This window comes from Carica papaya, chromosome 2, assembly GCF_054855325.1.
Source record: "Carica papaya isolate Zhongbai chromosome 2, ASM5485532v1, whole genome shotgun sequence".
Lineage (NCBI taxonomy): Eukaryota > Viridiplantae > Streptophyta > Magnoliopsida > Brassicales > Caricaceae > Carica > Carica papaya.
In genome coordinates, this window is record NC_142310.1 from 37,312,246 (window position 1) to 37,327,943 (window position 15,698).

The window sequence follows — 15,698 nt, forward strand, 5'->3', positions numbered from 1 at the left end:
ATAAGACAGACTTTATGGTACTTCTCCTTCCTCGGGCAAGCATTACATAGATCCAATATATTTTGATATTGATTTGATTTTTGGGTTCTACGCATACTATTCGAAATGGGAATCGTCGGTAACCTCAGGCCAGACCAGCTAGAGTTCTTCAACTCTCGAGGTCACCAACCGTCCCTTGCTATATTTTCATTCAACTTAGAAAATATTTGTGGACGTTTTCTCTTTCAGGAGACATAAAATGTATTTGGTTAGTGCTCTCACTTTTCTGTTAATTAAACGATTTATTGTGTTATATGAGTAGGGTATCTCGTGGTTGAATCGTTTGCGAGCACTGAGCAGATTGGGGCTCTGAGGAAGAGAATACACCACTTGCTCGATAAGTTTGACTGCTCCACTGCCTCTATTTTTTCAACTAAAAATCAGGTTCATTCATATATTTCATTTAATCTTTTTTATAATAAAATTAAGGGGTTCGATTTGCCTGATTATATACCAAAGAAAGTTAGAAGTTCTCTTTTTTTTTTTTTTTTATAATTTCCAGCAACAGTTAACTGATGATTACTTCTACGAGAGTGCTGAGAATATCTCCTTTTTCTTTGAAGGTATTGCAGATTTGAATTTTCTTGTCACTTTTTATGTTCTTTCTTCTTTTTCCTCAATTCTTTCGAAGGACATATAGTGCTTCACATAAGTGTTAATTGCAGTTAAGAATTCTAATTGAGATTAAAAGGTGTGATCAGATAAGAAACAAGTGTATTTGATCTTTAATAGGTCATTTCGTGGGTCTCTTACATGGTGTCCTGGCTTACTATTGCTTCTCATTAAACTCGTGTTCTTTGGACACATTGATCATTTGCTTTTTCTCACACCTGTTATATGCGATTATATCCCAGAAAAAGCATTTGGGGATGATGGAAACTTAAAGCAATCAAAGGAACTTTCCATTAACAAAGTTGGGCATGGTATGTTTTGGATGCTTTTTTCTCTTACATTTCTCTTTCTTTTCACCAGTGATTTTCTTCTCTTAGCTTTCTCTTTCTTTTTTACCATTTCGTGTTATTGTTAATGGGTTGTAATATAAACGATGAATTTGTTACTAAAGATTCTAAACATGGTTGTGCAAAAGTAGTCTTGGAATATGTTGGTTGTCTTTTTGCAGCATTGCATGAGTTTGACCCAGTTTTTAAAGAGTTCTCTTCTTCTGGGAAGTTTTCAAGCACACTATTCTCGTTGGGCTATAAGAGGCCAGTCGTCATTCAGTCTATGTATATTTTTAAGGTATCTCATTTTCTAGCAGAAGATGCTTTGCGTTCTTCTCTTAATGTCTTTACTGAAGTGTTGCTTGTGATTTGGAATATAATGAGTAATTCAAAGCTTTTGTCTTACTGTAGTCTTGTTTCAGCTTTTCTATTGATCCACTTGTGCACAATGTATATGTGGTTTTGAAATTCAAACTAAAATGGTCCATGGTACATGTTGTCTGATCAATCTCCTTTTCTCTTGCTGGGAAGAGGTTTTGCTACCTGATTTATCTGATGGACTCATTAAGACATAACCATTTGGTCTCTGGGTTTAGGAAAATAACTTACACTTCTTTTTTTGACAAAATCTTCTCAACCTTTCTCTAGTGGAGTACGACATTTATGAAAAAATAAAAAGACTTAGCTTCTCTTAAGGAAAAGGTAACCTCCTTTGCTGAAAGAAATCAACTTCTGCATCTATAAAGAAACAAAAAAATTTTAATCATTTTGCCTATGGTAAACTTCTTATACACACTTTGTAGGGATACTTGTGGGAGAGTAAATCATTCTGTTGTTGTGGTAGCTGGTCTATAACGTCATTCCTGCCCTAAAAAATGTGCTTGTCTGCAAACATGAATGAAGGGATATTCCCTGTTGTTGGAAAGAGTAGAAGTCACCAATAACAACTTGACTCCAATATCAAATGATAGGTCCTTCATTTTAAAAAAAATATCAAGTGATAGGTAAATGAAATAGGATCTGGTTAGGGTTTGCTGACTGCAAATCAAGTAAACTTCTAGGCTGAACCCTTCAATTTCTTTGATAAGGATTCTTCAAGCAAGAATCCTTTCTATCTTTGGGTTTGAGAAAGAAACTTACTCCTTTTTGACAACTTCTGCTTAGCTTTATCCAGTTCAGTGTCTACATGAATACAAAAGAAACTTAACTGCCAGTAAGGAATTGGTAACCTCCTTTGCTGGAAGAACCAACTTTCACATCTGTAGGAAAACAGGAGCTATTACAATGAAAACTGTAGAAAACGGGAAATTGTCCCATAGAAAACCAACTCCAGTGTCTGTAAGAATAATGGAAAACCAATTAGAAACTGAACAAAAATTGTCTAGCCTAATCTTTATTCGTTTTCTCTTTTGCCTATGGTGAACTGTTTATACCCCACTGCAGTGAGTAGGAATACTATCAAGGCGTATATATTTCTCCAACTTTTAAAGAGTAAGCACGATGCATGCACTTTTGACATGACTCACACGCATTCTACATGGGCTCTAACTCCTTTTGTGGTCGATTCAGTGTTTTTACTCTTTGCCCTGTGGTAATTACTTTCAACTGGTTCTTGGTGCCTCAGATTCAGTAGCATGTATGGTGGTGCAAGAGTGTATATATGATGATGGTTTCTTTAAACTTTAGTTGTTTTTAGTGAATGCAACTTGGGAGGTGGATAATGAGCTGTTTTCTTGTTGGTGATCAGCCTTACTTGGGTTTTAACCACATTTTAGCTTGGGCGGACTACAGTGAACTTTGGCTGAGTTAAATGTAAAATTAAAAAAGTGCGCTGAATGCTCCCTGAAATCTTGAGCTTTAGGGTTTTTTATTGGCTGTTGCTGCCATGAAGTAAGATTAGTTGATTTTGTCCTATTATAAACTATAATTACGTACAGAAAAGATATAGTTGTGTGTTGATTCAGTCCATACCTGGTGTTATTTGTTTGGTGATCTTTAAGTTATTTCTTGGCAGCAACCTGGAATTGGAGGTGAAGTAGTGCCACATCAAGATAACTCATTTATTTATACTGAACCAGCAAGTTGTGTTGGTCTTTGGCTAGCTCTAGAAGATGCAACAGTAACAAATGGCTGCCTTTGGGCCATCCCAGGGTCTCAAAAAAGTATGTTACTTCCGTTTATCTTTGCTTCTTTATTTATGTTTGCTTATTTGTTTTGGTTCTTGGTTTATCTCCAAAAGAAAAAAAACAAATTGTTTTGGTTCTTTGTGTATAAATATGTAAGATTCTTGTTCTGTCTTTCTAGAAATTTTCAGTTAATTTCCTTCCAGAGTGGGCCCTTCCAGTCTGTCTTTCCTTCCGATCTCATGCCAGTCTCTTCTTCTTGAAGACTTCTGATCATCGAGTGTAAGTCTTTCAATATCACTCTTGAGGGTGGAGCCATTGACTTAATGAGAGTGTCTAAGAATGGTAGAGGATCTTGATCCTCCATTGTTTTTGGGAGAGTTGAGGTTGGTCTTGTTAATGTCTGGGTCGATCCTACTGGAAAAAATGGAGAAATCTCATGAGTTAGGAGCATGAAGGAATCGGCTAACATACTGGCTGGTTGTAGGATTAAATGGGGAGGCAGGTTCTTGGTTCTCATTGTGTTTGGGTGAATCCCACTGGAGAATTTTCATTCATGAAGGTTCCAAGGTCTATAATTGGTTGCTCTTTTGAAAGTTCTCGATGAGTTTGCAACGATGCATGTTAGGCCTGTGACACAAATCCCTCGATGTTAGTCGTCCCCTCTTGTTTCTGGAACAAACTGAGACATATCTTGGAATCTTCTTTCAGTTTAGACTAGAGTAGTGTGAAACTTCTTGTCTAGGTTGTGAGGTTTCATGTCCTGTTCTTGTTTTTATCAATGGAGGCATGAAGAAATAATCATTTACTGAGATTGCAAGCTATTCAGGTTTAAAGAATGTGTAGAAAATAAGGGAATAAATTATAAATTAGTTATCTATACAATTTCTATTTTCTGCTGTAAACGGAGGCAGTCACAAATTTGGTAGAGAGTAACAAATTTTTGTTATTTCCTCATCCCTATAATTCTGTTAGGAGTTTGTTAGAATTTAGGCTGTATATATACACATTTGATGAATGGAAATGAGAAGTAGAAGCATTATTTTCTCTACTAAATTCTTAATGGTATCAGAGCTTACCTGATCCAAAAAGAAAAGAGATCCCTGCTAAGCCAACGTCTTCAATGGCCACGGGTAAGCTTTCGTTTTCTCCACCAGAGGTTTCCTCTGGTTCCTATCACCACACAGCAACCACCAGAGCTGTGAGTGGGATGTCATCGTTCTGCATCACAGGACACAAATTCGACGGCAGCAATTACCTTCAATGGCGTCTTCTGTCCGCTTATTCATCCGCGGAAAAGGGCATTATGGGCACCTCATTGGCGAGCTCGTGCCTCCTCCAGCGTCCAACTCAAATGCACAAGTCTGGGAGATTGAAGATAGCATGGTCATGTCCTGACTTATCACCTCGATGACTCCTGAAATCGAAGAGAATTTCCTTCTCTACAAAACTGCCCATGAAATCTGGAAGGCAACTCAGGAATTCTACTCTAGCAAAGAGAACACCTCGGCTATTTTCGAAATCAAATTGACACTCCATGACCTTCGGCGAGGTGAATTGAGCGTTACTCAGTATTACAATCTCCTAACTCATAAGAGGTTTCATTTGGTGACTTGAAAATATGGTTGATCTCCATGTCCCTAGAAGGGATCTTGGCATTGGATTTCTTATTTGCTTCAATAAGGCTATGCATGCGAAGTAGCTTTTAGAGATTCATGAATGCTGAAGGTGGCTCTTAGTGGAGGATTATTAGGGTCAAGTCTGGGACTCCCAAGTGTGCTAGATAGTCTATAGGACCTATGAGAAACTTGACCTATTGCTTCCATGTCCAAATTGAGGGAGATGATAAATCATGGTCAAAATTAGACATTGGTGCTTTTTTTATTGCAAAACTTTTTAATCCACAATGACTCTCCCTAGCATCTCAGTTGGAAGCTTAATGTATCTCTCTAGAATTGCTTTTATTGCCTGGTAGGTGGTGGAAGATTGGATTCTTGGGATTTGCAATCTTTAGAGAAACGGGAAGATTCTTGTTAAGATGGGTGCTTTTCATGCATGAGGGCAGCCAAGACTTCTGATCATCTTCCTTTATGGTGTCCTTTCTCCTTCCAGTGTACTGCTTTGGAGTTCCTTGGCTTGAGTTGGGTTGTGAGGGGCTCTGTGGGAGATTTGGGTATGACATGGATTAGGGTGGTAAACACGGGGGAAAAAAGTTCATCTACCTTATCCTTGTAGTTATCATGTGGTCATTTGAAGAGAAAGGAAAGCAAGAGTTTTTGATGGATTGGCTTTTTACTTTAGTGAAGTTAGGGATTCTTGGTTGCAACTCTGAGTTTTTTGTTTGGGTCATCATCTTGTTTCTAATGAAGATTTGAGGGACCTTATTCATATTTTGTTTAACATGTGAAACTCTATTTCATGGGTGCACATCTTTGATGCTTTGTTCTTATATATATAGTTTTGAGATAAATGTGTGTATATACATATTATCCTTCTTTTTTCCCCCAAGAATTTTTTTTTGTTTATTTCTTTGGTAGCTGAAATAATTTAGAAAATATTCAGTTCAATATGAATTCCGCATACTATGTTGTTTACAGAAGGACTTGTTAGAAGGTTCATCAGGGGTGAAGAGGGAGTATCCTTTGACAAGCTTTCTCCATGCTATGACCAGAAAGAATTTGTGCCTATCGAAGTCAAAGCTGGATCTTTGGTTGTCCTTCATGGTGACCTTATCCATCAAAGGTTAGCTTATGAGGTTATTTCTCCTCTAAATATGCATTTTTCTTTAGTAAATTTAGAAGAAAAAATTCCTTGACAGAATGAGTACGAAGTTATCTCTGTCTTTGTCATCTCTGTTTGAATGGCCTGCAGTTTTGAAAATCAGTCTCCAAAATCAAGGCATGCTTATAGCTTGCATGTGGTTGAGACCGATGGCTGCAAATGGGCAAAAGAGAATTGGTGAGTGCATGAACACTTCTTTATGGCTTATATTTTTGAAAATGTTACATTATTCCTTTAATTTTGTGTAACCTATAAATTCCTCTTGTTTGTTTTATTTATAGAATGTTGGATATTTTGTAAGGTACTCACAATAATGGACTAATTGGAGAAATGGTTTAAGTAAATTGTAACTAAAGGAATCCAATTTTAATTTCCATTAGTTTTGATGCTTCTTTCTCCACCGCCTTGAGTCTCATTCGTCTTGCTACTTTTTGCGTGGGTGGAAATAGAGGAATAGGAGAGTTTTTGAGGTGGTGGAACATGGCTTTTATAGGGTTTGAGATAGATGGTTTTAGGTCCTGAGTTTTTGGTCATGGGTCATCCTCTTTATACTGGAGGATTTAAGAGACCTTTATAATGTTTTGATTGACTCATAAATATTTTTTGTACATGAGTTGACACTCTTTTGATTCTTGTGAATTAATGAATCTTACTATATTTTTTATTTTTTCTTTAAAAAAGAAAACTACCTCACCAACAGCTTCAAGCAAGTCACATAGAATACTTGTTCCAAGCAATTTGTATTCAAATTCATTTTTATATATGCTGTATTGGGTCCAAACCATTTTACTCTGGCACTGTCAGGTCTCCGAAGGATATCCTTTTGCAGATATAATGGATTAGTGCCACTGAAGATATCATACCCCATAAAACATTTTGGTAGAAAACTTCTCACTAACTGTTGGCAACCAGCCTCAAAATGATAAGATGGATATAGGAGTCAGCTTTTAGGAGGTTCATCTGGCTTATGATTCTTTATTAAAGATGCATTTTTAATTTTATGAAATTAGGAGTTTGACTAGGACTTGGCCGACAAGGCCGGAATTCTAAGAAGCAAACTGTTAGCTTGCTTCAGGATTTCACTGTTTCAGGCCCCCAAAGAAGATCACAGACGCGGCACCAGATCAATAATGAAGTTGATGTGATGGAAATAGCAAGAGATAAAGACTGAAACCGATGAGAAATTTTGGATGAAGAAGATGAGAGAAAAAATTATGCTAATTAATTTTTATCTGATTGCTAAAAGTTAGTAATGAAATTTTTAACCATAACACAAAACTCATAATAGGGAAAAAAAAATTAAACCTCATGTTTGGTAATCATATTTAGTTCCAGTTATTAAATGGGGGGTTATTACTGGTTGTATACTCCACCTGGTCGGATGGCCTCTTATAAACAACAAAACCTGAATTTTGATCCTAACTACTTTTCTTTGACATTAAGGTAAACTAAATTAAGAAATTTTGACTAAGCTAAGAAATTATGTTCAAGGATACAGACCCTTTTCTTCATTAATGATGTCTCTCTATTAAATGACTCATTCCAAGAAGTGATTCTCTTTTGTCTCTGGAATTTTTTCAGGATCAGAAGAAAAGTGGAGCCTGAACCACTCTACGAGTCGTGATCTAACTTGATCAGGGATTCACGGTTGGTTAGACAAAAGGCTGTGAAGTGTACCACTGGCAAAATTGACATTAGTTGTCGCATTCTCTGGTCTCGAACTAATAAGAAAATAGTCAGGAAAAAGGAAAGAGAATCAACATTTTGATATGGTTGCTTTCCTTTATCAATAGTTGCCACCTGTTGGTCTAATGCTCTTGTTTGGAATGTGATTTGCTGTTTATTTTGTGAATGTTCCGGGATGAAGTGGCTTTTAACAAACGCATCCCCATGCACAGAAATACAACTGAGAAGCCAAACTAAAGCTTAATCACAAATTTATTTTGAAGAAAAGAACCAAAGCTTAATGTTTTGAGGCCATCCCAACTTTCTTTATTGACAGACAAACAGTTGACGATTTTTGCTGATTTTATAGAAAATGGAAGAAATTTTGAGGTGATCCACTACCATAAATTGGCAAAAGAGTGTTACATACAACTGTTATGGCTCTTAAGTTGGAGAGTTTTCAATTTGGCTTTGTAGTATTCTTTCTCTGGACTTGGTATGTCAATGACATTTAAAGAAAAACAAAACTTCCTCAGTTAAGTAAATATATTCATGTTTCTATCTGATTTAAAGTTCTGGGTTTGCCTGATTCAGGAAAATAGTAAGACTGTTAGAGAGAACGTGGCATGGGATAATGGTAGCATTCTATCGTAATTTGGCACTGTTAATTGTTACATTCAAAAGGGCAGAATTTTGTTTGCATAATGGGTTTGAATTGTGAAAGAATCGGGCCAATAATTGTGTGTTGGATTTGGTAAAGTGGGATGTACGGAATTAGAGAAGCTGAAAGTTTTAAAGACGGAGGGATGGGATGACGGTACAGTATATACGTGTACAGAAGCAGGGACGAAAAGAGGACAGGACCCAGAAAGGTTTGTGTGGGTGAAGGAAGTCATGGTTTTGGACTCGTAGTTGATGTAGTTGTCGTTATTGGGCAGAGTGGCAAGTCAGAGGGAAAGAGTAGGCTGTTTATCTTTGGCGAAAAGCAATCGAATTCCATGCTTGGGTAGAGTCTTGTTGGTTACTAGTTAGATTTTCTGTAGATCACGGTCGGCTCCCTCGGCAATATGCGCTCTCTCTCTCTCTCTCTCTCTCTGTATTCCGGTTAGTTTGTACGTTTGCTTCTTCTCACTGTTACTTTCTCCCTTCTTGTCGTCTGAGTCTGTGTAATGTGGGGGTGTTGCCGGCTTACTTTTCATCTTTGCCCACAACTTTCAGTGATGAAAAACCCTGCAAGAGTTTCAGTGTCAATTTTGTTTGCTTCTTTCTTGGAAAAAAAAGGACTTCGTATACATCTTCTCTCTCTATTTTTTATCATATTTTCTCTCTCTATATAATGTGTGTATATATATATATATATATGTATTATAAATAATCCCCTTCCTGATTGAAAATCAAGTGACCCTCTTGGAAGAATGTTCTTTTCTTTTATATTCGTTGGTTCTGACGCCAGAGCCTCCCCTTTTGTTACGCCCTCTCTCTCAAACTCCGTTATCTTTCTCCGCATACCTTCTCCTCTTAGTTTCAGATTACTAGCTAAAGCCGAAACAGAAACTGAGTGAAGCAATGAATTAGTTAATTAGAGCATGGAATGGGGTTTTCCTTTCTTAGGAGGAGCATCCTTGGAAAATATTGGGCGGCTAGATGTTATCGTTCGAAACCCAACCAGGAACCCCTTCGTCCCAAGAGAGCTTAATGGGTTGCTGATTGAGAGAGAGAATTCAGAGCAGTGAGACAGGTTTCTGTTTATATAATTTTTCATGCGTGAAGGTGAAGCCCGTTGCAGGCGAATTTTAAGATACTTACTGGTTTGACCTTCATTCGAGGAAACTAATGTTTTTTTAGAAGAATAAAAGATTAAGATTTTCAAAATGATGCAATTAAAAATGCCAGAAAATAAAACTAAAGAAAGTAAAAATTATTCCAAACCTAATTCTGTAAAAAAGAGGGTGCTACATTAATGGAGGAGAAAATATTTTTAATGAAATGGTTTAGGGGTATTTTGTATAACAGAATTTTGAGGGAAATACTCTCAAAGCACTGCAATTAAATGACAGTTTTCGGGTGGAAATGAGAAAATTAAAGTTATCTTTGGAGATAAATAAAAGAACCGTTGAAAAACACGGTTTTAGAATAATAAGATTGTGCTCGGATGAAATTTATTTCAAAATTTGTATTTATTTTAATTATGGGTTAGTAGAATCTTTTAAAATGACAAGGATTAAGTTTCTATGAACATATAAAATCAAGTATAATCGAGATAATATATTTTAAATTTACTTATATAAATAAATACTATTAATTCAAAAAATTTGAAATTTATCGTTTAATCCTATACAGAAAACGAGTAATATTATATTTTAGAAAACATGTATATAATAGTATAGTACCACGAACTGTAGGTAGACTCAGGAGTTCTGACCTTCTAGCATATTTGTATATATATATATTTTTTGTGATCTTATATCTGTTAGTTGTTGGATGGATCTTTCATGTTTCTTAAAAGTATGAAATTGTGTTCTGATCTTTATATAAAAAAATATTTTTTATTCCGAAGAGTTATTGATCTCAAAGTGTGCTAGCTATGCATTAATTGCTGTTCATTAAATTTAGTATACAGAAGCAGCAGCTGTTGCTTGGCATATTCTCAATTCATCACTCATTAGAAAACCTCATTTTCGTGGCATTTACCTGAAAACCCATATTCACTCCAAACTTTAGGTCTTTTCAACATCAGTAGCTTTTTCTCTTCCTCTCTCTCTCTCTCTCTCTCTCTCTCTCTCTATATATATATATATATATATATATATACAGTCCTGTCACACAGAATATTAATTCCCCAGTACATATTTAATATTCTTTGTATAATTATATATAATCTTGTTGAGAGAAAAATGATATATGGAGCTCTACCTGGTTAAGACAACATGGTCCAAGTGCATTTTAAGGCAACAACATTTCCTCCAACATTACTACATGTCCTTATCATCCTCTTGCACCATGCATGACACCACTACAGAAGGAACAGTCCCAGTTTCCAACAAAAAAACAAACTAACCTACGTTACCACCTTACAACAAATAGCAAAAAAGCAATTAATTTCTTTCTTGTAACCCACATGGTTTTTACTTTCAGTTCTTCAGAGGAAGGAACTCAAAATACTGGCTTGGGGTTAACTTGGTATTTATGAGTGATGTTATGGGCAGTTTGGTCTCTCTCTTATTGCAATTAATATTGCCATTATGGCCACTGCTGTGAAGAGGAAATAGCTCAAGTGTTTGGGTTTCTCTGCTTTCGGAATCCTCAAGGAAATTGGGGAAATAATTGGCTTTCAATGATGAGCATGAACTAGAATTTGTGTGTGAAGGAGCTGGTTTAGTTATGGTGTTTGTAAGGTGAATTGGAGAATAATAGGAGGCTTTCATGTTTTGCTCATTTGTTGTTCCAGTACTAGCTTCTTCTGTTGCTTGCCCATGCTTTGGAATTAATTCCTATAAACATAATAAATACAGATATTAAAAGGTTGGAGTAAAATCACGTCAAGTCCAAAAAAATTCTGAACTTCATGACAACAGCTTCCAACAGAAAGTAAACAAAGCAGCTTTTAGGACATTTTTCTTTTCCAACATATCGTAAATAAAAACCTAAAAAAAAAAAAAAAAAAAATCTCTGAATTTCTTGCTTCTGTAACTTGACTTTCTCATGACCTTTTTGATAAAGTAATTAAATAGATCATAATATTATTGCTTTCTATTTTAATTTTGAGTATCTCTAGTTTGATAAAATATCTTACCTAATCTATATTATGTATACATATGAAGACAAATAATAAAAGAGAAAAAAGTTATATATGCAGACCTCATTGATCAGTTTTCTGCAGTTTGAATAAGCCGTCCAGCTCTCTATCTGCTCAAATTCATAATCTGTCCTTCTCAGTACTAGACAAAAGAAAGAAAAACATTTTAACTTTTGTTGCAGCTTAAGATAAACCTCCTGGGAAAAATTAAACAAATTCTTCTCCTCCTACCAGTTAGTAGTTATTCATACACACCCTTACAAATAATATATGTTATTTATTTATTTTGTTTTAGTGCAAAAAATTAGAGTTGAGCTACATCAATTGCAAAAGCAATCTTTTCCAAGTCATGTCATGGGGGGGTATATACACACACACACACACACAAACACACAAACGGATACTCTTAAAGATGGAGGAGCTTGACCCAGGAAAAAAGCTGGGTTTTGGACGGGGCACACTTAATAAAGACTCGAAATGGCAAAGACCGTTCGTTGATAAATCTCAAATCTCAATGCTATCTTCGAGAGCCTTTCTCAGTGAAACTCTCGCTCGAAAAGTCAGTAAGCTGGTCCTTGTTTGGTCATAAGGATAATCGTTCTTATTAGGTCAGGGACGGCCGGTCCGGGGGTTACCCGCGATTGGTAATGGCATAACCAGAAAAGGGGTAGGGGAGACAAGGTTACGCGCTGGGTAGCGCAGCGCATCTGTTTCGGGTACAGAGGCGACGAGGGGTGCTAACCCGGCCACCCAACCAACAGGTCAGGGTCGGTCCGGCCATAGGTTCGAATCCTGCCACCTTTCTTGTTGATCATCCAGTGGTTACCGGATGATGGGAATAACAAAGCAGAAATTTGAAAATGAGCACGAAATGTCAATATATGAATTCTTTCATTATTCGTTATTTCCGGGTCTTTTCGTTGCATTCACTTAACAACGTGTAGAAAATGATGAAAAACTTGTTCCAATGTGTGTTAACAACGTGTAGAAAAGGAACCAAAATATAGTGAAACGTCCGGATAGGAGACTGGACAACATATTTGATGTGAATATGATTACCTTGATCTTTCTTTCCTAAGCTTTGGATTTCACATTGGTCATGAGAAACTGACTCCACTTGACGACGGCGTTTTTGTCGTTCTCTTGCTTTGTGGTTTTGGAACCAGTAAAAGACATTTTTCCCTTCAATCTTTCCAAACCTACGAAGCTTTGCAGCGATTTGTTGGATTTGGTCGGCTGTTGGGGTTCGTGTTCCTTGTCGGTAAAGCTCCTCAAGAGCCAGAAGCTGCTCGGGTGTTGGATTCCACCGTGAACTAGACAAGGGTTGCTCGCTGAATTCTGTACTACTTTGCTGATGATGATGATCACTTCCATTTCCTGCACAACAATTAACAAGCGTGATCACGATCATCACATAGTTTCCATTAAAGACTAACTGTGAAAATTAAGCAGAAAAAATCCGGGTGAGATGAGCAATGAAAATATCAAATACCCTGATGATGGTTCAATGCCAGAAAGTTGGTAGGAGTGCAAGTATGGAGGAGTTGGGTGTTTATAGTAGTAGTATTCTGGGAAGATGAAGTATTATAGTTTGACATAAAATTTTGAGCAGTATCAGAGGAGAGAGGCTTAATGTTGAGGTCTTTGCTGTGATCAGAGCAACCCATGATAATGAGTAAACACAAGGCTGGCTAGATGGCTGGTCTTTGGCTACTTGTGTTTGTTTTCACTTTTCAGTGCTGTAAACCGAGCAATGACGCTAATTAAAGTTGAAAGGAAAAAGAAGAGGGAAAAGGATGGTTTAGCGAAGGGATTTTGTTTCTCGCTGGCTACTCTCTCCCTCTCTCTCTCTCTATCGTCAGAAAATGGAAAGAAAGAGAAGGGTGTTAATTTGATTTCTAACCAAACGTCGTTGCTCCACGCAAGAAAGTTAAGAGTGACGAAAATTAAAGGGTTATATCAGAGAAGACCATGTTGTTTGTTCTAGGAAATAAATAGTAGTAATAATTTTTTTGAGCCAAGAATTTATACATTCATTAATTAATTAATATAAATATGTTTACTCATAAAGCATGATGAGCGAATTTGGGAAGTAAAAGTAATAAATTAATACGTAAAGTATTGTTCTATAAAAAGTGTGTATAAGTACTAAAATTTTAGAAAATTATATTATTATCTAAAAATTAAAATAATTTAAACAAAGCAAAATAATTAAAATTAAAAAAATTATTCATAGAAACACAACAGAATAATTATTTATACATGAAATTTTGATATATTAAAATTTTAATTTTACAATTGATTTAATTTAAAATGCTTATGGTATCCCTTTCAATATTACTTAGATATATTAATTAACATTTACTGACTTTTTATAATAATTATTAATTTAATTCAATAAAATATGTGATAATTTAATTTCTCCAGGTCAACTCAATTATATTACTCTCATTCAAACCGCAATTAACATTGAACAATAATTGTCTAATTAATAAAATTTTATTTTCATTACTCTAAAACCATTAATCACAAATTAAACAGTGAATTGGTTAATTCTCATAACCGACTAAGTTTAATATTGCTGAATTGTAACGAGAAGAAAACTAAAAATTAAACTTTAAATGTACTTTTGATTCAGAGTATAATAATAACTCCAATTAAAGAGTTTTAACCGCACATATTAGATTGAGCAACAGAAATTATAATTAAAAATATAATCATGTAATAATCATAAATAAATTTTCAACAAATTTCAAACACTAATATTTAGGTATTGTAAAAAAAAAATTATGAAAAATTCCATCCCAAAAATCTGCAGTTTGAAAGCTAAAGATAATAAAATAAAAATAAAAATAAATAATTTGATTAATTTTTTTCAATTTTCCTCCACTGCTTAGCTCCAAGTTGGCTTCTGCTTTCTGTTTCGGCTTCTTCTCCAACATCTCAGGTTCACGCTGACTGCCTACTAGATTTGGGTGTGCCTTTGCTCCCCTCTTTTTTCACATTGCAAATCTACTCCCTTTTGTAGGCAGCAGGAAGAGAGGAGATAGGGTTTTGCATGCTTCCCTTTTCCCTTTTAGCTGCTTATTTTTTTCCTTTCCAGAGCTGCTCATTTTTTCTCTTCAGAACTGCTTCCTTTTTTTCTCTTCAGAGTTGCTTCCTTTTTCCTCTTCAGAGTTGCTCCTTTTTCTTCTTAGTGCTTCATTTTTCTTCTTCAGAGCTACTTCATTTTTTCTTTTTAGAGCTGCTTCATTTTTCTTCTTCAAAGTTGCTCCCTTTTTCTCTACAGAGCTGGTTCATTTTTCTTCTTTGGAGCTGCTTGATTTTTCATTTTTCTTCTTCTCTTTTCAACTTTTTTTTTTCCTCTTTTCATCATGAATGCAACCTGTATCAATAATTTTGTTTATTAAGTGACTTTTAACTCAAAATTAATTCAAAACTTCTTTCAAATTTAACTAAAAATAGTTTAAAAATATAATAGAAATCTATAACACATCAAGGCGATATAGATAATTTTTAAATAAAATTTTTAACTATTAAATTAAGTAGTAGTTTATACATAGTTATAATTAATAAACTCATATATACAATTAACTGATGATAGTCCTTGCTCTCTCTTTTCATTGAGTCTTTGCACATCTATCATGATTTATTATGGATTCAATAAGGGAGAAAAATGATATTTCTTTGTTTTTTTTTTGCTATAAGAAGAAAAAGAAAACAAAGGAACGAGAATTATGGAGCCTTATAAGATGCTCCAAGTAGTATTATATTAGTCCAGGTAAAGTAAGGTATGGAGCTCCACAGGTGCATGGGTTAACATTGTTTAACTCATAGGACTATCATGAGTCTACATAACCAAATGAGATATTTGAATCTCCCAATTGAGTCTAAAAATGTGACTAAGTTTAATTTCTATGTTTGTATTAGAATTATGTTGATTCTTCATTTGGTGAAGCAGTTGTTTGACATAGAGAGAGTTGACTTCCAAAATGAATTTTTAAATTCCATGGCTTCGAGCAAGTGTGAGACCATGAAGGACAAAATGTACTTTAGCAGTCAACGGATGACTAGTGCCCAAGTTGCTCAATAAAACCCATCACCTACTGACCTTCGTTATCTTTAATTTGTTCGTCAGTTGTCGCAGTGCCAGAATCATCATGAGCAAAACCATCAACATTGAGTTTGAACCAGTCTTGAAATGAAGCTTTTCATTCAACCAATAGAAATATGGGGATGTTCTCCTACTTATGTTGGACATTACATCCAATATATGTCAATTGGAATTATAAAGCCAACTAAATAATACTCGAGCTAGAAAGAGTAGACATGATCACTCGCCATTAAAGGTGT

The 15,698-nt window shown here is 35.4% G+C and overlaps 2 protein-coding genes across 3 annotated transcripts; one reads left to right on the forward strand and one right to left on the reverse strand.

Moving 5' to 3' along the window:
* Positions 1 to 7,736, forward strand: PAHX (phytanoyl-CoA dioxygenase (PhyH) family protein). 2 transcript variants are annotated; one of them, XM_022040527.2, is made up of 9 exons: positions 1 to 160; positions 302 to 423; positions 542 to 602; positions 894 to 962; positions 1,160 to 1,278; positions 2,995 to 3,142; positions 5,701 to 5,845; positions 5,975 to 6,061; positions 7,466 to 7,736. In XM_022040527.2, exons 1-9 carry the CDS (start codon positions 106 to 108, stop codon positions 7,506 to 7,508), a joined length of 849 nt encoding a protein of 282 aa, XP_021896219.1. In that variant the 5' UTR covers positions 1 to 105; the 3' UTR covers positions 7,509 to 7,736. The 2 variants fall into 2 exon arrangements, with proteins under 2 accessions (XP_021896219.1, XP_088070755.1); XM_088214629.1 differs by having other exon boundaries at positions 5,704 to 5,845.
* Positions 7,737 to 10,430: 2,694 nt separating this feature from the next.
* Positions 10,431 to 13,317, reverse strand: PFS2 (Homeodomain-like superfamily protein). Its single transcript, XM_088212338.1, has 4 exons — positions 12,838 to 13,317; positions 12,405 to 12,722; positions 11,408 to 11,487; positions 10,431 to 11,040 (listed from the first exon to the last, which is right to left on the reverse strand). The coding sequence occupies exons 1-4, from the start codon at positions 13,010 to 13,012 to the stop codon at positions 10,681 to 10,683; spliced, it is 933 nt and encodes a 310-aa protein (XP_088068464.1). The 5' UTR covers positions 13,013 to 13,317; the 3' UTR covers positions 10,431 to 10,680.
* Positions 13,318 to 15,698: the final 2,381 nt, after the last annotated feature.